General features: G+C 34.0%; 4 protein-coding genes and 1 pseudogene across 5 annotated transcripts; 2 read left to right on the forward strand and 3 right to left on the reverse strand.

Annotated features, from left to right (window-relative positions):
- The first annotated feature begins 972 nt into the window (after window positions 1-972).
- On the forward strand, window positions 973-3495 carry LOC104786220 (glycolipid transfer protein 1). 2 transcript variants are annotated; one of them, XM_010511579.3, is made up of 8 exons: window positions 973-1099; window positions 1562-1666; window positions 2107-2234; window positions 2339-2394; window positions 2610-2740; window positions 2828-2963; window positions 3044-3175; window positions 3271-3495. In XM_010511579.3, exons 3-8 carry the CDS (start codon window positions 2117-2119, stop codon window positions 3304-3306), a joined length of 609 nt encoding a protein of 202 aa, XP_010509881.1. In that variant the 5' UTR covers window positions 973-1099; window positions 1562-1666; window positions 2107-2116; the 3' UTR covers window positions 3307-3495. The 2 variants fall into 2 exon arrangements, with proteins under 2 accessions (XP_010509881.1, XP_087369502.1); XM_087513376.1 differs by having other exon boundaries at window positions 3044-3495.
- Window positions 3496-3725: 230 nt separating this feature from the next.
- Window positions 3726-5223, forward strand: LOC104786222 (CRIB domain-containing protein RIC1-like). Its single transcript, XM_010511582.2, has 4 exons — window positions 3726-4178; window positions 4283-4383; window positions 4469-4547; window positions 4637-5223. The coding sequence occupies exons 1-4, from the start codon at window positions 4121-4123 to the stop codon at window positions 5068-5070; spliced, it is 672 nt and encodes a 223-aa protein (XP_010509884.1). The 5' UTR covers window positions 3726-4120; the 3' UTR covers window positions 5071-5223.
- Window positions 5129-6247, reverse strand: LOC104786221 (large ribosomal subunit protein bL28c). The gene is made up of 2 exons (XM_010511581.3): window positions 5949-6247; window positions 5129-5580 (listed from the first exon to the last, which is right to left on the reverse strand). Exons 1-2 carry the CDS (start codon window positions 6145-6147, stop codon window positions 5348-5350), a joined length of 432 nt encoding a protein of 143 aa, XP_010509883.1. The 5' UTR covers window positions 6148-6247; the 3' UTR covers window positions 5129-5347.
- Window positions 6248-20636: 14389 nt separating this feature from the next.
- Window positions 20637-21292, reverse strand: LOC147943401 (ubiquitin-conjugating enzyme E2 4 pseudogene; annotated as a pseudogene).
- Window positions 21293-22078: 786 nt separating this feature from the next.
- Window positions 22079-23843, reverse strand: LOC147943402 (uncharacterized). The gene is made up of 2 exons (XM_087512798.1): window positions 22664-23843; window positions 22079-22459 (listed from the first exon to the last, which is right to left on the reverse strand). Exons 1-2 carry the CDS (start codon window positions 23797-23799, stop codon window positions 22216-22218), a joined length of 1380 nt encoding a protein of 459 aa, XP_087368924.1. The 5' UTR covers window positions 23800-23843; the 3' UTR covers window positions 22079-22215.
- Between the last annotated feature and the right edge of the window lie 1743 nt (window positions 23844-25586).

Consider the following 25586-nt stretch of genomic DNA (forward strand, 5'->3'; position numbering starts at 1 on the left):
ACTCTCGGCATCAACCCAACCATATGCAGAACCACATGTATGGTTCAACTTTCCCGGAGGATTCCGGTAATTATATTTGCAATATAAAAACGCCTTAACCATCCATTTATATTATTTTCATTGGCGTAGTAAATTAATCTTGCGAATTAACAACTTACATCTCGCAAATTCCTCTTGTTTTATATAGCTTGGCAACAGACAATATTCGCCTAATGCACACGCGCTTAGCTAAATGACAGTTATGTTAGGAACCATTGTTACTTCATATTTTCTGGCAAAACTATTGAAGTATAACTTGATCTCAGCAGCTGTATGTACATAGTATAATTGTGAGACCATGTGCATTGGTGTTAGTTTCTCATCAATATATTATTAATATTTTTAGTGTAGAAAAATTTGAGAACTCCTTCTCATCAATATAATATTATTATTTTAATGTAATCTAATATTTTTATTTGAATATTTATTTTGTTATTTTTTTCTATTTTAACATAAAGTATAAAATTTTCTACTAATGTATTTCAAACATATTGAATTACTTATTAAATATATTTATTTTATTAATTAGTTATATTTTTATACCATATATCATACTATCAATAATAAATTCAAATATATATTTATAAATTTTTAAAAAATTGCAAAATTAGTTTCACAACATAAATATATTTTATTTCAAAAATCAGAATTAGTCTCATAATATAATATTTTATTAAATAAACTAATACTACTTTAAAATAATATTAATATATAATATAAAATTATGCATAATGGAACTTGTTAGATAGTTAATTTTATTTTTTGAATTATAAATGAAAAAAAACATATAAACTATTTAATTAAGAGATTAATTTTGTGTGGATTTGATTTATTATAATAAAACTTAACCACTTAGAAGAAGACATGTGTTATTATGAGAGTTTCTCATGAGCAACATTCAGAATAATTGCCACCGCTGGTTTTTAAACAAATATGAAAGTTTCATGCATTTTCGTATCATACCAATACCAAAGGAGTATGTTCAAGAAAGTTGCTTTATCGAGATAATGAGAAGTTTAACCATCGAAATCGAAGATACGAAGATCAACGTTGTTTCAAGGTAATTTTTAAAAAAAGATTAATTTCAAAAAATTTGTGTGGGTGAAAAGGAAATTTTTTTTGCAACTCTTAGTTCCATGCATGTTGGAGAGACTTGTGATTGAGGTAGGAAAAGTAAGATTTTGTTTTGTTTTGTTTTTTTTAAATTAAGAGAAGGGACAAAAAAAATTCAAAACTTGCGGTAATATTGACAAATTTTTCCAGTTGATGATCAAGGTGAAGGCCTTGGAGTGGTAATTTGTTGGAGTATCTTAAACTTCTTCGGAATTGTCTTGAGGTCATTGTCATCGGATTAACATTAATGGGTCAATTGGAGTTTTAATCAACAATTTTTTTTTACGAATGTAATTTGCACCATAAGTGAGATGGATGTAACTGACAAATAATAAATGTTAGGGGCTAAAATCAGAAAATTTCGTAAAGTTTGGATGTATAACAAAATATAATTAAATGTCTAAAACAGAAAAAGAGAGAATTTTTCTAACTCCAGAGAACGAAGAGAGAGAGCAATCTCCAGTAGCAGAGAATCGAATCTGATCCCATTTTTATTTTCAATTCTGACGCAAAGGTACGATTTTTTTGCTCCTTCTTCGTTTGAGATCGACCTCAGATTCGTCTTCGTCTATTGAATCCATAGATCTCGAGTAATCTTCTTGTTTTGTTGCGTCTTCTTACAACGCTGTTATGATGATCGATGGATCCGGTTTGAAAATTAGATCTCTCTGTCTCGATCAGATTTTGAAAACTTTCCAATTTTATGATGTTGGTCTAATTTTTTACATGTGATTTTGCATATATGATTAAATCAATTCATAACCTTTATGATTGAGTTGATGTGTTTGTCAGTGTTGTTTATGTGGTTGCTCAGATCTTCCATTGAACTTTGTTTTTTGTGAATTTTTTTTTCTTCGGTGTTTGTTGTACAATGTTGATCATCTTCAATGTTAAGATCATCCACATTGTTCATTGAGTAAATTTGTTTCTTGTGTTTGTTCTCTCTATGTTCAGTTAAGTCAAAATGGAAGGGACTGTGTTCACGCCTTGTTTGGAAGGAATGAAGCATGTAAAGTCTGAACAAGGCGAGATGCTTACTAAGCCATTTCTAGAGCTCTGCAAGACCATCTTGCCTGTTATAGGTTAAAACAAAAGCCAGAAACTTTCTCTGTTCTTTCTATTTGGGATTTTTCTTTTTTATTTATGAAAATACATACACATTGTGTGTTGGTATCTGTTTTTTCAGATAAGTTTGGAGCTGCTATGACTCTTGTGAAATCTGACATTGGAGGCAACATCTCGGTAAAATTCTCTTCTAGTTTCCAAGATTTTGATAAACCTAAGGGCACAAATCCATTTAGCATTCACAGTACTAACTACTGATAAGAGTGCATTGCCTGGCCCTATTCTCATTCTGCTTACAATAGTAATGTGTACCTCTGATAACGGAGATATGACCTCTGTGCATTGGATTATTGTCTTGCAATATAAAATTCATTGGTCTGTCTCTTGTGTAGAGATTGGAGAAGAACTACTTGTCTGATCCCGATAAGTTCAAGTACTTGTACACCTTTGTTCAAGTCGAAATTGAGTCTAAGACAGCAAAGGCATCGTCCAGCTGTACCAACGGTCTTCTCTGGTTAACCAGGTAAGCGATGACAGCATTTACATACCTTTATTTTGAAGAGAGCAGCTTCTCAAAACCATGCATATCACTTATGAGTGAATCTTTCAGAGCAATGGATTTCTTAGTGGAGCTGTTCCGCAACTTGGTAGCTCATAAAGATTGGTCAATGCCACAAGCATGTGGTGACTCATACCAAAAAACACTCAAGAAATGGCACGGATGGCTAGCCAGCTCTACCTTCTCTGTATGTACTTACTCGTGCTTTCTCTGTTTGATCAGCATTTTCTGAAAACCAATCTCAATTTGAACTTGTTTATTTTTCAGATGGCTTTAAAGCTAGCTCCAGACAGGAAGAAGTTCATGGATGTCATATCTGGTTCTGGTGACATCTACGCTGACATGGAAAGGTTTTGCGCTGAGTTTGGTCCGTTTCTTCACGACAATCATAAGTTTCTAGTAAGCAAAGACTTAAAAAAACTTGAAATCCTTACAGTTTCTTCCGTTTCATCACAGTCTTTGATTCTTTTGATCTTGTTCATCATCTTTCGCAGGCTACCGTCGGTATGGATGACATGAAAGCTTCTTAAGTCATCATCATGGTAATCGCCGGTTTCAAATCTTCTTTGCCGGAATCTTTGTCCGTTTTAACTTTTTCTCCTTCGGATTCTAGAACTTTTAGACCCTCCAAAGAAACAGAATAATGTGTCGGTTTCTATCTGAATGTTCGCTTATTATAAGTTTATAACATACGAATCAATCAAAAATCTTCTCGCAAACCATTTTGCTTACGATCGCAAAACCTCTCAATATAATCATCTAAGTTATCACATTTTTCTAGTATCTGCAATCTAGTGCAATTTCTCTAAAATAGTCAAAACAAATATAGTGGTATACGTATCCAAGATAGCATTATACAATGTGTTAATTAATTAGTATAATAGGATGATTTGGTGTGGTCATGGTCTCCTTCCTTTCGACCCGGAATCCTGTTGACAAGTTGTTTCCCATGGAGGGTTTGATTATAGCTCTACGTTGCCTCCATTACCATCAACATTCTAAATATAATATTATCTGTTAATTACAACTATGAAAATGTTTCTTTCTTTTTTAAAAATTTTGTTCTCTGGTAAAAAAAAAAAAAAGGAAGACAAAACTTAGTGCTCTCCCTCTTCTTCTCTTTGGTTGGTCTCAAACCAATAACTTTCTTGGAGATCTCTTGACCTTTCTCTCTCTCTCTCCCTCCCTCTCTCTCTCTCTTCGAAAATATTCAACCTTTTTTCTCGTCAAGAGAAAATCTCATGCGTTCAAGGTTTACGGTAAGGATCGTCAAATCTTGAACAAAAAAAGGTTGTCTCCGGCGTGTGGATACGCCACTAACCGGAACCAACCCTTTATAGATCAATGGCGACGACAATGAAGGGTCTTCTTAAGGGCCTTCGTTATATTACTCAGATTTTTGGTGAGTCTCTCATCGATTTTTTCTTTTTTCCATAAACATGATAAGATCTTTGTCGTTTCTTGAGTCACAAGTTTTAATACATGGAGAGACTCATTCTATTGTAGACGAAGAGAAAGAGCAGGAGATGCAGATCGGGTTTCCGACCGATGTAAAGCATGTTGCCCACATTGGCTCCGACGGTCCAGCCACCAATACGCCAAGCTGGGTACGATCATATACATTCGTACATTTACACGTATTAATTTTGTTACATATCATCATCATCATTGCCTTTTTGGGGAAACCCACAGATGAATGACTTCAAACCTCAAGAACATGAGAAAGGTCAAGTCGTTTCCAGGGGAAATTCCAACAAATACAAACCGCAAGGTTAATATTTTTCCTCTAAAGTTCTGAATGTTTCACCTAAAAAGTAATAAGCCTTGACCAGTTCTAGGCATTGACGTTTAACTCAACAGGGATGAACCAAGGAGGAGTCGGGCTAAAAGAGTTACTGCCTTCGAGCACCAACGAGAAACCGAAACACAAAACAAGACGGAAATCCGGAGGAGGAGCTAGTCCAAATCCAAACGGGTCTCCGCCTAGAAAAAGCAGCGGGAATGCTGCATCATCAGATGAATCATCGAAGCATTCAAGACATCACCGAAGCAAACACGGGTCAATGGACTCGTCGAATGATCAAGAACCTTCAGTTCGTAGAAGGCGTGGTGTCCCGGTTCCGGACACGGAAGCATCTAGTCAGCATCCTATTCCTGATGGTTCAGCACCTCCACGGAAGGCTACATCGCGTCCAAGGAAACTAAAAGGATCAGCAGGAGGAGAAGCATCGATGAAGAAATCATCGAAAGGAAAACCAGAGAATTCAGTTGATACTTGTAACGATATTGTCTGAGAAACATAAAACGAAAACATGTAATGTATTTTTTGGACCAGACCAGACCACCTGCATGTAATGTAAGAGTTTGTTTTTCGTTTCTCATTGTAAGTCTTTTCTTGACAGCTCGAGAAAGAAACACACCAAAAAAAAAACAGTTTTCGGATACAACTCAGAGATTACATATGATGATACTTACCAAATCTAGAAAGTAAATGTAAAGAGTGCAAAAGGAGAAGCAAAGAAATGTATATAATAAACTTTGCGATCATCATCAAACATCGTTATCATCATCTTATTTCTTGCGAAGATCAATGCCGGCTTTCTTGGCAACAGCATCGAGTCCGTTCTTCTCAATGGTCTTCAAGGCCTTAGTTGATAAACGAAGTTTAACAAAACGTTTACCAGCTTCCCACCAAACTCTCTTGTACTGTAAGTTGACGAATTGCAACTTCTTGGTCTTGTGGTTAGAGAAAGAAACTTTGTTTGCTCTGTTTGCTTTCTTCCCAGTAAATGGGCATATCCTACCTGACAACATATAGAAACACAACAAACAGTTTCAAGAAAACACAAAACAAAAAACTCAAAATGTTACAGATGACTATGGAAACTGCAATCAAAGGTTCAACAAAGATGGTTATAAAGACACAGCTTTTGTTACAATACGAGAAACATAAGGCTGCAAAGAATTGGAATTGAGCGAAAAGAACCAAATTGACATAGCATCAAAACAAATAGAGCAACGTAGCTTGAACATATCTCTAGCAAAGACTTAAAATTCCTAGGCGATTCAACTCAACACTAGAGCTAGCTAACCAAAAATTCGAAATTCGATAAATTAGGAAGGCGAATGAATCAGAATAAACCCTAAGAAAGAGGGGAAATGGGGGAATTACGAGCGACGATTGGCTGAATCCCTGGAAACGAAGGAACGGAGATGCGATTGATGACGTCACTAGGAGAGTGAGAGATTCTGACGCCGCTGAGCTGGGAGGTGAGGAATCCGAGTTCCTTTGAAGTTACGGTTGACTTGGCGACGGACTTCGCTGATGAGGTCATTCGTAGCCAAGCACCTTGCGTCGCCATTGTCGTCATTTTTTGGTTCTTGAACAGAGGGAGAGAGGATTTGGATAACGGAAGGAGGAGATTGGGTTTCTTTTATTTTTATTTATTCTTTGTTAGACAAATGAGACTCTCTTTGCGACTCCGAAGGTTACGTTATCTGAATCGATAACCGGCCAACTTCAGTTCCATACCGGTTCAAACAAAACCAAAAAACCGAACCATAGCCACCGAAGTAGGAGTACTGTTTAAAAAAAATTGTATTTGTTTTTTTGTTTCTTCTATTTAGCATTTAAGATTATATAATTGGAAAAAATGTTGTTTTAACTATAAACTTACACAAAACACCATTTAAACCATCAACTTTGCCTGCGGCCATTTAAAACATATAGTTGCAGACTTGCAGTTGACTCTCTATTAAAACATGAAACATCATTGACCAGGCCAAAAACCCGATGTCGTAATTTCGGGTGACGGAGAAATTAACCCCGTTAGTTTCTCTGTTTGGTTGTCGTTAACAAATCCGTGAAGGATAAAAACGACGTCGTTTTTATCCACGACTCTGAACAGAAGATAAAAATTCCCAAATCGTATTGCAATCCCTAATTTCCCAAAATCCTCAAATCTTTGAAACCCTAATTATTCGATGCCAAAAGTGAGAAACAAGGGGGTGATTTTGTTTGTCGGAGATGTAATCGAAGCTCTATCACGAGACGAATCACAGAGACGAATCACAGTCACGAGACGAATCAGAGAAGCTCCATCAGGACATCAACGATGTAGATGCAGCTCCACCGCAAATCGAAACAAATAGTGTTATCGGAGATGGAGCTCCACCGCATAGCATCTCAGAGTCTGAGGTTAGAGACAAAGTTCAAGGTGAACCTTCTGAAGGTGTATCAGAGTCTGTTACCGGAGGTAAAGGTCGAGCTAAACGACGACGGAAAGGAAAAAAAAAATTGTCGAACCTGAAGTAGAGTCTGATATGGAGGTGGAAGTGGAACATGACAGTGATGATGATTGTATGGTATATGGTGTTGATGATAGAGTAGGCGGTGGAGAGGAAGAAGTGCACGGTGGTTTCGAAGTTGAAGAAGTTGCTAATGTAGACATCAGGGAAGACTTCCCCGAGGCTGTTAGGGGAGAAGGAGCTGGTTCAGATTCTGACAACAGTGATGATGTATGGGATGATGACAAGATTCCAGATCCTTTGTCATCGGATGACGAAGATGAAGAAGACAACGACAATGAAGGGATGGGTGATGGAGATGTTGAGGATCCAAAATCTTTGCTAGTAGTGGAGAAAACTTTCAACTCTCCTGAAGAATTTAAGCTTGCTGTGTTGATGTACTCATTGAAGACAAGGTATGACATCAAACTATATAGATCTGAAGCTCTTATGGTTGGTGCAAAAAGTTGTTATGTTGATGATGATGGTCGTCCATGTCCATGGAGAGTTTATTGTTCATATGAGAAAAGGAAGCATAAGATGTAGATAAGAGTAGTTGTCAATGAGCATATATGTGTGAGGTCAGGCTATTCGAAGATGTTGAAGGCGTCTTCTATTGAGTTTTTGTTTGAGGAAAAGCTGAGAAAGAATCCAAAGATCACCAAATACGAGATGGCTGCTGAGATTCAGAGAGAATATAAATTGGAAGTGACACCAGACCAGTGTGCAAAGGCGAAGACCAAAGTTATGAAGACAAGAAAGACAAGTCAAGAATCTCAGTTTGCACAGATATGGGATTATCAAGTAGAGGTGTTGCAGCAGAACATAGGGTCCGAATTCGAGATAAAGACAATTCCTGGGCCAGTCATTGGAAGCAAACAAAGGTTTTATCGTTTATACATTTGTTTTAAATCCCAAAAAGAATCATGGAAAGAAACTTGTAGACCCATCATAGGATTGGATGGAGCTTTTCTGAAATGGGATATTAAGGTGGTTCGAGTTCTATCAGAAACCTCAGTTTAAAAAAAAAGTATATTCTCTTTATTTTTTTGAAGGTGTTGGAGGGTGACATCGAACCTGCGTCGTTAAGGTTCATAGAATACAAATTACCACTGGACCACGTTAACTTATTCAATACACTGTTTCCGAGTATTATATATATATCGATACAAACACGCATGGTTATATTTTAACGGCTGTTAAATGATCTATGACGTACGTTAAGGGACGATTGAGAGCGGATTTGAATTTAGCAATCATTTAACTATCAATTAACTTTAAGTCAAAGATAATTACATGAAGTATTTTTCTTCTAATCTAAAAAACCAAGTATTAAACATCCAAATAAAAAATAAATGAAGTGTTTTTTTAGTTTTTTTCTTAAAAACTATAGGTACCAGCTTAGAATTTTAAAATTTTGTATGTCTCTAGTTTTTTCTAGACGAGTTTAGTTATGTATCCTAAATTAAATAATATGAAATGCATACATTAGAGCCAACAGATTTATCCTATAAAACGTTATTAATTAACAATAATTATCTCTATTAAACATATGCCCACAAGTATTTAATCCAAAAAGAAAAAAAACCCAACGTGTTATAATTTGTAAATTTATAATCTAACAAAGATATATTTTCTAAGTGTGTTTACTACCTTTGGTTGAAAATACCATTATTTCTTCTCTAACACGTATTATGTGTACAATTAATTTTTTTGGCTAACTAGCTGCTTGACTTTACGATTTATCTTATTTGTTTTGAGAGTTTTGAGTTGATCTTATGTGTAGTATGATTTTAGTGTTAATATGCTAATACGGAATAGCCACATCACACAAGAAGATTAGAATATTAGATTTGAATGGAAATGAGTGGATCGTAAGCTTGTTACGTGAAGTATTTAAAAATATAATGAAAATATAAATAGGTTCACACTTGGAGGGGTATGATTGCCATAGGTAAAAGAAATAGATAAATTTTGTGATTTGCTCATGTTTTGCGTTATCAATATTACTTTGCAATTATATATAGACAAACCTTTGGATAAAGTTGTGCAAGAAGTAAATGGATGTTCCCACATTTGAAATCGTAATCAAAGAGTACAGTCTTGCCATAGATGATGAACTGACTTTCGATGTCGTTTCAAAGGGGGGAGACCTTCCATGTCTTCGTCTGCTTGGTCTGAGCCGTCGCCAGGAACCTGTGCCGTCACCTTCATCTTTTATTGAACAACATAGAGAACCGGGTATAGTAAAGTATTATATTAACCCGTTATTTTTTACCATCGTTTAGGTAGTATAGATAGGTGAAGTAAACTGTAAAAATATTATAAACTAGGTGAAAGAAATAGGAAAAAATTGTGAATTGCTCATATTTTCCGTTGTCAATATTACCTTCGATAAGGGCAAGAAAATCTCGAGAAAACCAGTTAAACTTGTAATGGATGGATTTAAACGCTTCGGTTTTAGTCGGCCACTTCTAATGGAGGTTAGGGTTGCGATTATTTAATTACGATTTTGCCTTTAATTAGATATAAAAACAAAAAGTCCAAAGGTGTAGGAGGGTGACATCGAACCGGCGTCCTTAAAGTTAACAAAACACAAATTACCACCAGACCACATCAATTTATTCAGTATATTGTGTCCCAGTATATTATATATATGGATACAACCACGCGTGGTTATATTTTAACAGCTGTTAAGTGATATGTGACGCACGTTAAGAGACGTTTAAGAGCGGATTTGAATTTAGCAATCATTTAAATATCAAATTACTTTAAGTCAAAGTATTTTTTTTTTGACAAATGTATTTTTCTTCTAATCTAAAAAGATCAAATATTAAACATCAAAATAAAATATAAATAAAGTATTTTTGGCTTTTTTTCCTAAAAACTATAGGTACCAGCTTAGAATTTTAAAATTTTGTATGTGCCTAGTTTTTCCGGACGAGTTTAATTACATATCATAAATAAATAATATGAAATGCATACATTAGAGCCAAAAGATTTATCCTATAAAAAGTTTTAGTGGATATCTTTAATCATATTGTGGACCAAATTCAATACACACTTCTCACCCAATTCCTAAAATCTTAACAAAAAAAACTTAGAAAACAAAAATATCTAAATCTCAAAAGAAGGAAAAAAATAGAAATAGTGAAACCATAGTTAAGGAATCTATACAAAGCATACCAGCTTACAATTTTAAAATTTTGTATGTACTTACTCTTTCTAGACGAGTTTAATTATGTATCCTAAATCAAATGATATAAAATGCATACATACGTTAGAGCCAAGCCAACAGATTTATCATATAAAAAAGTTACTTCTTATATTTCACAAAAATTTATTTTGACACATTTCATACAAATTTAAAAAAGTATAAAATTATACATGTTTATTTCTATTTAATAAGTGGTTAATAATTTAAATTCAATGAAAAAAGCTTTAAATTTAGAGGTACAAAAAATGTAACATTAAAAAGCACATTAAAAATATAGAATAACACTCCAACAAAATTGGGGGAAAAGCAAAAATGCCCCTTTTTCCCTTCCACTTTTTAAAAATGCCCTTGGGAAGGGTCCATTTTTAAGGGTACCCCTTTTTTGGTAAAAAAGACTTTTTTACCCTTAATGAAGAAAACCTAATTTTCTCTCCACTTCGCCGTGCTTCTCTCCTTCCTCAACCGACGATTCTCTCTCCTTCGTTCATCGGCGATTCTGCGCGGCGATTCACGATTCTTCTTCGCGGCTATTCTCGATCCTTCTTCGCGGCGATTCTGCGCTTTCGTCTCTCGTATACGTAATTCCCGACATTGATTCTGGTTCTATCGCAGGCAGGTTCATTCTTTCTTTTTTTCTTTCTGGGTTTATCAATTTGGACTATCGCTTTTTTAAATTTAGGGCTTTTAGATTTCTTTGATATCGATTTGGAATATGTAAACTCTTTTAAATTTGGATTTATGTTCTTTTAAAACAGTTTTTAAAACCCTCTTCAGTTTCTTTGATATCGATCCAGATTCAGATCTGATGCATTCAGATCGATAATTGTGTTTGATATGGATTTGAAATTAGTAAAGTCTTGTAAATTTGGATTTTTTGTTATCTCTTGTAAAACACTTTTTGAAAGTCCCTGTTAAACCATTTGATATCAATTTTTAGATCGGTCGTAGTTGAATTATGTCGATAAAGTGTGTTGATAAGATGACTTCAGATCGATAACGTGTGATGTTGATTTTTAAAAACCCTTTTAAAACTCTTGTAAATCCGTTGAAAAGTCTAATTAAGTGTGTTTCTTTAACAGATGGCATCAACTGATTTTGAACCCCTTGCACTACCAGAACCAACATATGGTATGGGTTTAGAACCAATTGTTGGAGCAAACATATGTCAACATTCGGACTTAAGCCTAGTTGCCAAAGTTAAACATACATTAGGAAAAGCATCTTTCACGAAGCTTCAATCTTCCTTCCTTGGGCACATCATCAATCTTTATGCCAGAGACATTGGATTTTCTGGGAAAATATTCCACTACTTGATGCTGAGAAGGCTGAAGACAAGAGGGAGAAACTTATGGTTTACAGTCGACATGCAACCTCTTCGGTTTTCCATGAGAGAGTTCTTCCTTACAACAGGTAATGATAAAGTGTTTGCAATGGTTTTAAAAACCTTTTAAAACCCTTTTAAAAACCTTTTAAAACTCTTTTAAACTCTTTTAAAACCCTTTTAAAACTCTATTGTAAAGGGTTTTTCCCGTTTTAAAAGTTTTAAAACCCTTTTAAAACTCTTTTAAAACTCTTTTAAAACTCTTAAAAGGTTTTAAAAGGGTTTTAAAACCCTTTTAAAACTCTTTTAAAACCTTTTAAAACTATTGTAAAAGGGTTTTTCCTGTTTTAGAAGTTTTTAAACCCTTTTAAAACTCTTTTAAAACCTTTTAAGAGTTTTAAAAGAGTTTTAAAAGGGATTTAAAAGGGTTTTAGAACAGTTTATATTAGGCAAAAGTTTGAACAAACTAACATCATTGTTTTATTAAACATAGGGATTCAATGCGAAACTATTCATAGAGAACCAAGGAATAACGGAAAAGATCCAATTAGTGAACCATATTCTTGGGCGGTGAGAGGAGATTACACTTTAACTCAACTTCAATATCGACTATTTAATGTACCAGAAGAGGGTGAAGAACCTTTGGATGACAAGGAAAAGGAATGCCTCGCTGCAGTGGTATTAACAGAAGGTATTTTGATGACACCAAATTCAACAGAGAAGATACCTCTGTCTAGGCTGAAGCATGCATCAGATTTCGAGATGTATACAGCCCAACCATGGGGCAAGGAAGCGTATAACATTCTCGCCACATGCATTCAGAAATTCGATAAAAATACTTGGTTCAAAGGTCAGTATAGTGTCAAGGGATTTCCCATGGCATTATATATATGGGCCTTGAGTGCTGTTCCAATTTTTGGTGATAAATTTGCGAGAAGATGTAATTTTTCCAGAACATTCTATCCACTGATTCTCAACTGGCAATCAAGTCGTTTTGCAAGGTTTGATGATGTTGTTGAAGCTATTAAGACAGCAACTTGTGTAAGTTTTGAATTCTATTAAAAGTGTAGTTTTGATTATTCATTGGTTATCTATATTTGATGAGTTTTGTTTTGATGGATTTTGATTATTTTTGTAGGTTAAAGTCAAAACAATAATTGGAGATCCAGAAGAATATAAGCATTTGGTTGATAAAGATGACAATGATTTTGAAGAAGTTATTGGCTTGGTTATGAAAGGCTATAGGTTGAAGAAAGAAGATTGGTCTACAAGATTAGTTGATATTTACTGTGCTTTGGGAGAGTTGGGTGACAAAATGGGGGAAAAATTGCCAGACTATGAGAAACAAGAGAAAATGGAGAAAAATTTGTCAGATTCAGAAAAACTTGACATAATCCTCTTTATGTTAGATGACTTCAACAAAAGACTAGAAGCCATTGAAGAAGCTGTCAAAACCACATCAGGGAAAGATAAGGATAAAGGAGTAAGATTACAAGATCGCACCTTTTCGCATATATTCGACACTAAACTCTTTAAACTGAGTTCCTTTTTTTTCTTTTCCCTTTGCAGTCTCACGAAGATGAAGATGGACAGAATAGAAATAAAGAGGTTATAAATGAAGAGGTCAGTATCTATTTTAAAAGTTTTTCTGTTTAAAAAGTGTTTTTAACGGATTTACAGCATAACACTGATTAAAGGGCAACCATAGTGACTTAAACCTTTTGAAACAGAATGTAAAACCTTAAAAATGATGTTGTTATATGTTCTTTTTTTTTTGTTGCAGGCTGGCAAACAAAATGTTGATGGAGATATTGCTAGAGAAGATTTCGTAGAAAGCCAGTCTGCAGATTCTGTCCGTCCATCACAAGATGGGAGCTACGCTGCAGATGATGAAAACACTCAAAAAACTGGTGGTGATGATGGTAATTACTTTGAAGAAACACCAAAGGTACATATATCTAGTATTTTTATAAGTTCTCAAATATCCTTTTAAAAGCCTGTTGTAAACCACAATTGTTATCATCTTTGAAGGATAAATCTCCTTCTCCACGCCCTTCTACACCAAAATTTGATCTTCTTTCTGAAGAAGATGAGGATAGTGGAAAAGATAAAAGCATTGATAAAGAGAAGGGAGCAAGCAGTAAGAAGAGAGTTTTGAGAGAGAGAAAACAGGTAAATCATTAATTTTTTATATAGTTGTTATGAGTATTTTAAAAGATTTCATCAAGTAAACCAAGAAATGATGAACTGCAGAGAAAGTGTAAGCAAAGCAATGATGGTGATGATGATGTTATGAACAGAAAAGAGGTTAGTAACTAGTTGTATAAATGTTTTACATTTTATTAAATGTTTTACAAAAAATTGTGATTTTCTTGAGGCACTACAGAGGAAGAAGCGTAAACCAAGTGACAACCCAGATGCTGATATTCAAGCTAGAGAAGGGGTATGTATCTAACTTAATTATTTATTTCTATGAGATATTTAAAATGTTTTCCAGTGTATCGATATAAAGTGCGAAAATTTTTTGTTTTGTAAAGCCACAGAAAAAGAAGATTAAATCTGATGATGTTGGTGGTGTGCAAAGAAAAAGTGAACGAAATACAATTCCTTCTATTCACACTCAGTCGCCTTACACGGCCGAGAAGAAGAAGGACCCAATACTTTATCCTTTTTCCAAAGTTGATAAGACCCGGTTAGATGTATTTAGTGACTGGAAGAATTCAAGGAAAGCAAAGTAAGTTTTAGTTTCTAGCAACAAAAGTAAAAGTTCAATTAGTCTTTTAACAGATGTATTCATGGTTTTGTAAGTATTCTTGATTATTCTGTTTATTTTTGGATGTAGGCAACTAACAATTTTGGGTAAAAAAGTTGATGCCAAGTGGTTCACAACACTAGAGACGCCAGGGAAGTCGTTAACAACAATGGTATGATAACAAAGCTTAAGGTTTTACAAATGTGTTGTTAACGTTTCATGGGGTTTTAAAAAGGTTTTAAAAAGGTATTAAAGAGTTTTAAAAGGGTTTTTAAAAGTGTTTACAAGAGGTTTAAAAGGTTTTAAAAGGAATTAAAATATGTCTTTTAAGCGTTTTCAAAGATTTACAATGTGTTTAAATTGGTTTACAAGATGATGTATGACCGGGTCTGAACTTATTTATATGAGTTATTTGACAACAAGACTTGTTCTAATCTGTTTTTTGTTGTTGTTTAGCATGTTGATACAGTTGTGAAGTTGTTAAGCAGAAGAGAAGAAAGTCATCCGCACTTCTATAAAAGCAAATCATTGACGTTGGCTGAAACTTCTTTTTTGAGAGAGATTGATGAATATTACTCAATATTCGTTGACAACAAAGATGAATATGAGTTCCCTGAAGAAGGATTCAGTCAAGTCTTCAAGGAAGCACCTACAAACAAAATACTGGCGCCAATGTTGGTTAAGGAAAGGCTTTGGATGCCATTGATGATCAATTTGGAGAAGAAGGAGATGATTATCTACGACTTGGGCAAGCATTTCTACACCAACAAAATTAAAGACAAACAGGTGGGTGCATATGCTGTTGCAATGCCTTATATTGCCCAGAAGAAGTTTGGGATGAAAAATGATACAGAGAAATTTCCGTTCAGAATCAGTATTATAAATTGCATACCTCAGGTAAATATTGTTGAGCTTGTTTTCTAGTTTTTTGATATGGTCTCTGTAAATACTTTGGACTCTTCACTTTGTTTTTTCTTGATAGGTTGATAAGATTGAAGATAGTGGTGTCTTCATGCTGAAGACAATCGAATGTTTGGCTATGAGCATAACAACACATGGCAATCTTAAAAATGAGTCAATTGGTGATTTACGGAAGAAAATGGCGGTTGATATCTTTGCAGGTCAGTGTAGGTTTTTACATGGTTATTTAAACTGGTTTTAGATGGGTTAACAACTTTTGTATTGCAATGTATTTTAAATGGTTCTAACATCAATTATATTATATTTGCAGAATTACAAAATGACTAGGATAATGGAAGTTTGCATCTTGCTGGTATATGAACGTGATCGCAGGAATGGTGCTTTAGATTATTGCATCAAGAACAATATTTTAGTTTTTTTTTACTGTGACACTATTCTAAAAATATGTTAAGTTACTCCTTTTATATATATACTTCGTTTAAGATTAAGTATTTACAATGAAGTTTAAAACGTTGTTTATCATTTCCGAATCCTTTTAAAAACTTTTTAAAAACTCTTGTAAATCCTATAAAATTTATTGAAATACCCAAAAAAATCCCTTTTAATCCTTTTAAAATACGTTTTAAAACACTTGTAAATCCTTTAAAATCATTGAAATACCCAAAAAAATCCCTTTTAATCCTTTTAAAATACGTTTTAAAACACTTGTAAATCCTTTAAAATCATTGAAATACCTAAAAAAAACCCCTTTTAACCTTTTAAAACGCTTGTAAAAACTTTTAAATGGTTTTAATACTATATTTTAAATGATTTTACAATGTTTTTGTATAATAAGGGTGAAAGACCTAGGCCTAGGCCCAAATAGTAAAATATAACCTCCACTCCCCCCCCCTGTATCAATTGTCCCTAAAAACTAGGGTTTCTCTTTCAAAAAGTACAGTTTTGCGTCTGGGAGGTTGAATGCGCGAAATTCACTCAAATCTGTATTTGCTTAAATTGGGTTCTCGATTTCGTCGGATTGCAGTCACGAAATCGTCGGATTGAAAGTAGAAGTCGGCTGATTGGGTACGCGAGGACTTCAAATTGCAATTTCTCTTTGTCGAATTACAGACTCTTCTTCTTCCTCGTTTTTCCTCTCAGTCCTCTATTCGAATTCGTCGTCTCTTCTTCTCCCTTTTGTAAGTTTGGTTTGGAATTTAATTTTGACTTCAATTTCTATTTCAATATGAAATTTTATGATGTTTTGGTGAACTCGGAATACGAAGGTTGGAAATTTATCAATGTCTTTAAAAAGTTTTAAATTGGTTTTAAAATAGGATTTATAAGGGATATTGGGTGCATGCCTTGAATATGTTCTCTGTAAAACAATGTTGACAGGTTTTGCGATATGAGTAATTTTGAAGATTCCGCGAAGAAACTGTGCTTTCCAAAAAGATTAATCACGCCAGGCACAGAGGGAGATACATTAGAAAGAGTTACTAAATATTCTTCAGAGCAAGCTGTTTTGGCGAGTGTAAAGAATGCATTAAAAATAAAAGAGTTCCAGCAGTTAGAGAAGTCTTTCTTGGGTCCAATTATAGAATTTGTTAATCGGAAAAATATCAAGTTCTCGAGTCAACTGGTCCACCACTTACTACAGAGGAGGATTTTGTCTGCGAAAAACGAGCTCTGGTTTGCATTTGATGATCAACCTATGCGATTTTCGCTAAGGGAATTCGTCATTACAACAGGCCTTCCCGTAGGCACTGTTCCATCAGGTACTGTTACATCGAAAAAAGATTTGTGGATGAATGATAAAACGACCTGCAAACGTCTTCTTGATACTTTGAAAGTTAAAGGGAAAGACATGAAATCTGAAGAAAGAATTAGATTAGGTGCTTTGATACTAGTGGAGGGGATATTGATAGCTCAAAATCCAGTAGTTCAAATTCCCTTAAAGAATTTGCTGAGAGCCAGTAGTTTTGAGAATTTCTGTAAGTATCCTTGGGGTGAAATTGCTTACGAATCATTAGTGAGAGATGTGAAACAAATGACTGTGGGAACGTTGGCAAAGAAACAGTATGGAATGGCTGGCTTTCCATTTGCAATCCAAATCTGGTTGTTATCTTCAGTTCGACAGCTAGGGGAACATTTTGGTGTTAGGGAAAGCATTTCAAGCCAAAATCAACATCTCCCACTGATCTTGCAATGGCAAAAGACATCTTCCCCAAGATTCAATGAAATAAAATTTGTTTTCGAGTCTTGCAAGGTACCATTACTTCTCTAGAACTATTTTTTTTTTTTGTTTTCCAACAGTTTTAAAACACATTGTAAAACCTTTTTAAAAAAATGTTAGTAATGTAATTTAGATTTACAATGTGTTTTAAACTGGTTACAAGACTTTACAACGGATTTACAAAGGATTTCTAGAGTTATAAAAGAGTTTTAAAAGGTTTTAAATATCTGTATAAGATTTTTGAGATATAATATGAATCAATTTATCTTTGCAGTTTGAAGTGAAAACAATTGTCGGTGATCCCGATGAATATAGCCATTTGGTTATGCCACCGAATGATGAAGACAAGGATTTCGACGAAGTTGTTAAACTTGTAATCCAAGGCTATAGGATGACTAAGGAGGAATGGATTCAAGGATTTATTCAAGATGAAAAAGGAGAAAAAAATCAAAAAAAGCGTGTGAGAGAAGCTGCAGGGCCATTCTTGAATCAAACTAACAAAAAAAAAAGAATATCTTTTAGTGAGAAAATTGACATGATTTTAAAAACATGTCAACTTACTCACAAAAGATTAGTGAGACTGGAGAATCATGTGGGGATCACTACTGCTGCTTCAACACCACAGTGGGAATCAAGGGCATTTCAAGAAGAAGAAGTACCAGCCTCGGCAACTGCATTTCAAGAAGAGGAAGTACCAGCCTCTACAACTGCATTTGAAGAAGAGGAAGTACCAGCTTCTGCAACTGCTTTCCAAGAAGAGGAAGTACCAGCCTCTGCAACTGCTTTCCAAGAAGAGGAAGTACCAGCCTCTGCAACTGCTTTCCAAGAAGAGGAAGTACAAGCCTCTGCCACTTCATTTCAAGAAGAGGAAGTACGAGCCTCTGCCCCCGATTTTGAAGAAGAGGAAGTACCAGCTTCTCAAAGTGAATTTGTAAGTGAAATAAAAACTTAATTCCTTTTAAAATCATTTTAAAAAGTATTTTAAAGAGCTTTTAACAAAATCATATAAACGTTTTCAAAGGTTTTGCTAGTGTTTTAAATGTATTAAACAAAATTTACAACATTTCTAGGTATCTAAAGAAGATAATCAACATGAGAAACAAACTGACTTGAGAGGGGACCCAAGTGTTATTCCTGAAGAAAAAACCCAGGATACTAATGAAAATGATCCACAAGAAGAGGATATGAATAATGATAAGGTATGTGTTACTTGAATATGATCGACAAATTTTAAATACCTTGTAAAAACATATTTGAAAATAATTTACATATGGTTAAAAAAAAATATCATTATTTATGCAGGATGAGAAGCCTAACAGTGCTGATAATGTATACTCAAGCCAAGAAGAAGCGTACACTATTATATCGGATGACGAAGAGTGTATTAATATTTCAGATACTGATGAAGGGCCAAGCCAAGAAGAAGCTCCCACTCAACAAGAAGACCAAAGCCAACAAGAAGCTCCCACTCAACAAGAAGACCCAAGCCAACAACAATATCACACCAGCCAGGAAATGGGCAGTTGTAAGTTGTTGAAGTCTTTATTATAAATGATTTTCCCTGTTGAAAAATGACATATAATATTTTGTTTCTTTTGTTTGTATTAGTACAAACACCTACTACGCAGGAGAACAATTTAAGTTACAAAGAAATAAAACAAATCGAGGAAGTAATAACTTCTTGGACGAAGACCAAGGACATCAGAACTATGCTTTCGTCAATTGATAACGTAAGTTTGAAAAAATCATATACTTGTTATCATAGGTGTTAAACATTAATTAAATTTGGATGTTCTACATTGTAGTATCTTTGGCAAGGGAATAAGTGGGAAAAAGTCTATGCCATGGATTTGATTACTAAAGAAGATGTAAAAAAAGTAACAAGGAAGGCAATATTACTTCTTCATCCTGACAAAATTCCTAAAGATGTTACTCCACAAATGAGATACCTTGGTACCAGAATGTTTACAAAATTAAAGGTCAGTGAACCTCGACTTTTGTTAGATTTTATGCACATTTTACAGTTATTTAATATTAACTTATATTTTTGTTTTCTTTTGCAGGAGTACAAGGACAAATACGTAGGTTAAGGAATTTGGCATCTTGCTGGTCGCATCAAGAAGAATAATGGCATAGTATTTCAATGTTTAGTTTGCAAGTAGATTTTTAAAAATTGTCTTTTTAATGTTATGTTATTTTTTTCGCTTGTAAAACTTTTTAAATGGTTTTAATCCTATAAACAGTTTAATTAAACATGAGTAGTTTGTTCAAACTTGCCTAATATACGAGGTTATTGCTTAAAAAACTGTTTTTAAAACCTTTTAAAAGGGTTTTAAAACCTTTTAAAAGGTTAAATCTTCTAAAACGGGTTAATATTCTTTTAAGTTTTAAGGGTTTAAAAGGTTATGCTTTAAAAGGTGAAAAACCTTTTTGAGGGTTTAAAACCTTTTAAAACGAGTTTTAAACCTTGTATAACCTTTTAAAAGAGGTTTTAGAAGTTTTTGAAAACTTTTTTAACATCTTTTAAAAACCATTTAAAAATTATTGCTGTTATATAAACGTGATCACATCAAGAAGAATATTGAATAGAATAGTATTTCAATGTTTAGTTTGCAAGTATATTTAAAAAAAATAGTTGTTTTAATGTTAAGTTATTTCTTATTGCTTGTAAAACCTTTTAAATGGTGTTAATGCTATAAATGGTGTTAAACTGTTTATAGGTTTTAAAGGTTTTAAAAACCTTTTAAATCTTTTAAATCTTTTAAAAGGTTAAATCTTCTAAAACGGGTTAAAATTATTTTATGCTTTAAAAGGTTTTAAAAGGTTTTAAGAGAGCTTTAAAAGTGTTAAAAACCTTTTAAAACCTTTTTAGATGGTTTTATAACCTTTTAAACCCTTTAAACCTTTACGATTATATCTTGTTTTTAGAAATTTTAAAAGGTTTTACAAATGGTTTATAATGATATATATCAATTTGGTTTGCTTTTTTAAAAGCTTTACAAGTTGTTTCTAATATTAAAACAGTAAACTCTGAATAAAATATTTATTAAAATAGAATTTACAAGAGCAGAGACTGAAATGTTTTATTAAAAAAGAACAAAACAAGATAAATTATTCAATAGTTCTTAAAAATAGATATGAACTATTTCAGTTTCCTCTCCCAGCATATTTATTAGTCATCTCTCTAGCCATAGCTTCAAACCTTCTCCTATCAGATTTGTAGAGGTTGGCAAGATATTCAATGGTCTGTCCCTCATCATTGACCTCTAGTTCAATCAACTTCTCCACTAATTCCTTGAAAAGCTTAACAATGGACATGGGAGACCAAGAGTCGGGCCTCAACACTTTTAGGTAAATGCCTCCAATATCTGATACATTTGGGTGGCAAATTCTTGTGATGAAAATAACCTGCATTATCAAGAAATTTTAATTAAAAAACTATTGAGTTGCTGCAAAAAAGGAGTCCTAATAATCATGCTTGCTAAAATAAAAAGGAGTATAATCAAAAATAGATACCTTGGGGGGACTTTTTGGGTAATCAGGTGGAAAAGTAACCTTAAGTTTAAACACTCTCCCTTCATAAGGAGTATTCACCGGTCCGATTAGAGTAGCCTCACAACGGAAAATGTCGTCATCAACAGTTACTAAAAAAAAGGCAAACACTCAATCTCTTTTATCCTTAACAGTAAAACAAATCTACTCTGAAGATGCATGTGTTTACCTGCTGTGATGTTTGGCGAAAGATCCATGTTCAGACATCTTAGATCAGTCTTTATAAGGCTTGAAGCAGGACGACGGGCCATTTCAGACGGATTAGAGGAAGAATGTAAATAGAGTTTTCGAGAATGATTTAGGAGACAAAGGTTTGATTTTTTGAGTCTGAGAGATGATTGAGGAGTTATCGTGAGACAAAAAGTATATATAATAGGCGAAGCGTCGCTTTGGTTTACAAAAAGTACCCATTCAACGCTTAATTAAAACCGAACCAAAGCGACACTTCGCTTAATACCCCTTCAATAAATTAACCCTTCGAAATCTTATCCATTAAAATCTTACCCCTTCAAAACTTACCCCTTCGCTGTTTCCAAGTGACTCTTCGCATATTACCCCTTCAATCATCTTCCACAAAAAAAACTTAAGCGATTCGAAATCAAAATTTGAAATCTTCTCTATCTCTTCAAATCATCTAAAATCGTTGGAGCGTTTTGCTTGGTGTTTGATTACGAAGCAGTGAAGGAGACTGAAGATGGTGAAATCATAAGAAATTTAGGGTTTTTGTAGTGAGAGAGAAGAGAGAGAGAGATGAAGAAGAGTAAGAGGAAGGGGAAGGGGAAGGGGAAGGGGAAGAGAGAGAGTGTGGCGACTTGATTTTTACAAGAGTATATATATATATATGGTTTTTAATCGTTGTAGGGTTTTACAAGAGTATATATGGTTTTTAACATGTTTTAAAAGGGTTTTAACATGTTTTAAAAGGTTTTACAAGTTGTTTTAAAAGGTATATATATGGTTTTTAATCGGTGTAGAGTTTTACAAGAGTATGTATGGTTTTTAACATGTTTTAAAAGATTTTACAAGTTGTTTGTAAATAATTTTAAAACAGTACGACTTGCTATTTTAAAAGGCATTACAAGTTGTTTTGAGAAAATGGAGTTTACAACACCACAGACTGAAAGTATTTTATTAAAAAGAACAAATTCAAGTTGAATTAAAGAGAGAGAGAGAGTTAGATAGCTGCAACACAACTAGATTTGTTGTGTCCACACTGACCGCACCTACTGCATTTGTATTGTTTTGAATTTGTCTTAGCCTTTCCATACTCCCATGAACTAGCTATTCTCTTTTTCTTTCGCCTGCCACTAGGTATACGAGTAGAAGGTGGCCGAATAGAAGAACTAACACTCTCTAGAATCTCCCAATACTCCATATCACCTACTGGGTGAATGCTCTCTGAATATGCTAAACGCCATCTGTAAAATAAAAAAGAGGAAGATAAGACTAATATAACTTTGATAAACCTTTGAAAAACCTTGTAAAACCTTTTTTAAACTGTTTATAAACCTTTTAAATAACTTATAAAACCTTTTAAAACCTCTTAAAACATTGTAAAAACCCTGTCGGATCCGTTACTTTAGCAACCTTTTAAAGACCTTATTAAAGAAGAGAGTTATAACCTTTCAGTGGAATGATAATCATCAACAAACATGTTTTCATTGAGATTGACATGTTTTGCAGCAGCAATTCCATGTGCACAAGGGAATTTGTCAATATCAAACATACAACATGTGCATTTCCTTGTGTCCAAATTCACCATATATGTCTTTAAAGCTGCTTTAACCTCGAAGATATTTTCATTTACTTGACTAACTTCAAGCCAGCAGGTAGTATTATTATAAGATTCATTCATCTTATTCCCAACTTTTGTAGTAACATCATATGGATGTCGACAGCTCTCCTCACGTCGTTCATTAAACCACCTAGTCAAAATAGACCTGATTGTATCAAACAGGCAGACAATTGGATACTCACGAGTCTCTTTTAACCTGGAGTTAAAGGACTCGGCACAATTAGATGTCATAATGTTGTACCGGTTAGAAGGAGAATATGCACGTGACCATTTCCTAATATCAGCTTGCCAAAGATATTCTCCAAGAACCGGATCACCATTGGAAATTTGAGTGAACAAATAATCAAAATCATACTGAGTGTAAGCTCTTGAAGCATCATGAACAACTGGAAGAAGAGAAGCAGAACCTCTAAATCGTGTTTCCAGGTTCTTTTGCAAGTGGAAAGTGCAGATCCCATGATGAGCATGTACATAATTTACTGATAGCGCAGTTGCAATTGAAGAAGCCCGATCAGACACAAAAACTAGATCCTCTTCATCAGGAATAATAGTCTTTAAACACCGCAAAAACCAATCCCATGATGCATCATTCTCAGAATCAACAACAGCAAAAGCAATAGGATACAACTGAAAATTACCATCCTGAGCTGATGCAGCAAGCAAAGTTCCCTTATATTTTGATTTCAAATGGGCGCCATCAATAGAAATAACTTTTCTCATCAACTTAAAGCCTCTAATTGATGCACCAAAAGCCAGAAAACCATATCTAAACTTATTATCAGAATCAGCTTCGATGTAAGTGATAGTACATGGATTCTTCTTTTCTATCATGTGAAACCAACTCGGTAAAACCTCATAACTATCAGCAGGTATACCCCTAGCAAGTTCTGATGCATGTTCTTGAGCTCTCCATGCTTTTGAGTACGAGACACCAACTCCATGGTCATTCCTAAAAATTTCCATGAGCTGTTTGGGTCTGAGAGGAAGCTTTCCTCCTGCAAACTGGTTACTAACCAAACCAGCCAAAGTCCTTGCAGTTGCTTGGCGATGATTAACATTCCTTAAAGCAGAGTCACAGCTGTGCTGACTACTATACTTTCGAACAACAAAGCTATCTGATGCTTAAGCCTTAGTTGCAAGTAGCCTCCAACTATATTTTTCATCAATACATTTAAGAACATACCTCTTGTTGTCTGACTTAAAAGTATGAAACTCAAAACTGTGCTTGACTGCATACATCCGCATCTGACTTCTCATTTCTGTTTTGTCTTTGAATAACTTTCCACAAAACAGTGAATCAACATCGATTAGACCAGTTGAGTGTGAAGAACAAGATGGATACCCAACAGAGGTTGTCATGTTACGAGGAACACCCTCGACATATGAATTTGGTATTGGTTGATCCTGAAAGTACAAATAAATGGTTTTTTAAAAGGTTTTACAAGTTATTTAAAAGGTTTTACAAGTTATTTCAAAGGATTTAATAAGGTTTACAACCGTTTTCAAAAGGTTTTTTAAAGTGTTTAAATGTAAGTTACCTTAGTATGAGTAGAAGTAAAATCATCAGAATTGTCAGTATATTGACTTGAAGAAGCAATAGGAGAACAATAAAAACGAGGAACACCCTCGACATATGGATTTGGTATTGGTTGACCCTGAAAGTACAAATCAATGGTTATTTAAAAGGTTTTACAAGTTATTTAAAAGGTTTTACAAGTTATTTCAAAGGATTTAATAAGGTTTACAACCGTTTTCAAAGGGGTTTTTAAAGTGTTTAAATGTAAGTTACCTTAGTATGAGTAGAAGCAAAATCATCAGAATTGCCAGTATATTGACTTGAAGAAGCAACAGGAGAACAATAAAAACGAGGAACACCCTCGACATATGGATTTGGTATTGGTTGACCCTGAAAGTACAAATCAATGGTTATTTAAAAGGTTTTACAAGTTATTTAAAAGGTTTTACAAGTTATTTCAAAGGATTTAATAAGGTTTACAACCGTTTTCAAAAGGGTTTTTAAAGTGTTTAAATGTAAGTTACCTGAGTATGAGTAGCAGTAAAATCATCAGAAGTGCCAGTATATTGACTTGAAGAAGCAGCAGGAGGATCACTCTCGACATATGGATTTGGTATTGGTTGACCCTGAAAGTACAAATCAATGGTTTTTTAAAAAGATTTTACAAGTGATTTCAGAGGATTTAATAAGGTTTACAGTTTTTAATAAGGTTTACAACTGTTTTCAAAGGTTTTTAAAACGGGTTGAAAAGGCAATAAAAACATTTATACCATTGTAAATTACCCGAGTATGAGTATAAACATCAATAACATTCCCAACTAACAGATTTGAGCTTGTTTGATCCTGAAAGGATTTGTAAAGTATTTAAAACGTTTTACAAGTGTTTTCAAAGAACTTTATAAGGTTTTGTAAGCAATAAATAATTTAAAATTCTAAAGTAGAAAGTTACCTGAGTAACAGCAGTAACACTCTCAATAAAAGGAGTAGATCTAGGTTGACCCTGATAAAGAAACATTACTCAAATCAGTTACTTTTCTAAAACAATATTAGAAAGAACAAGAGAATGAGTTTACTAAAAATACCTGCTCTACAATCTCACAAAAATCCTCAACAGTAACACATAGATGAAGAACTCCTCCACTTTGTGCATATTTGAGTTTAAAAGCTTCAAGCTGCCTGTCATTTCTAATAAAGATAGGAATACTACCTATAGTAGAAGACTTAGCAGGCAATG

The sequence above is a fragment of the Camelina sativa genome, chromosome 5 (assembly GCF_030686135.1).
Source record: "Camelina sativa cultivar CO46 ecotype springtype chromosome 5, ASM3068613v1".
Classification (NCBI taxonomy): domain Eukaryota; kingdom Viridiplantae; phylum Streptophyta; class Magnoliopsida; order Brassicales; family Brassicaceae; genus Camelina; species Camelina sativa.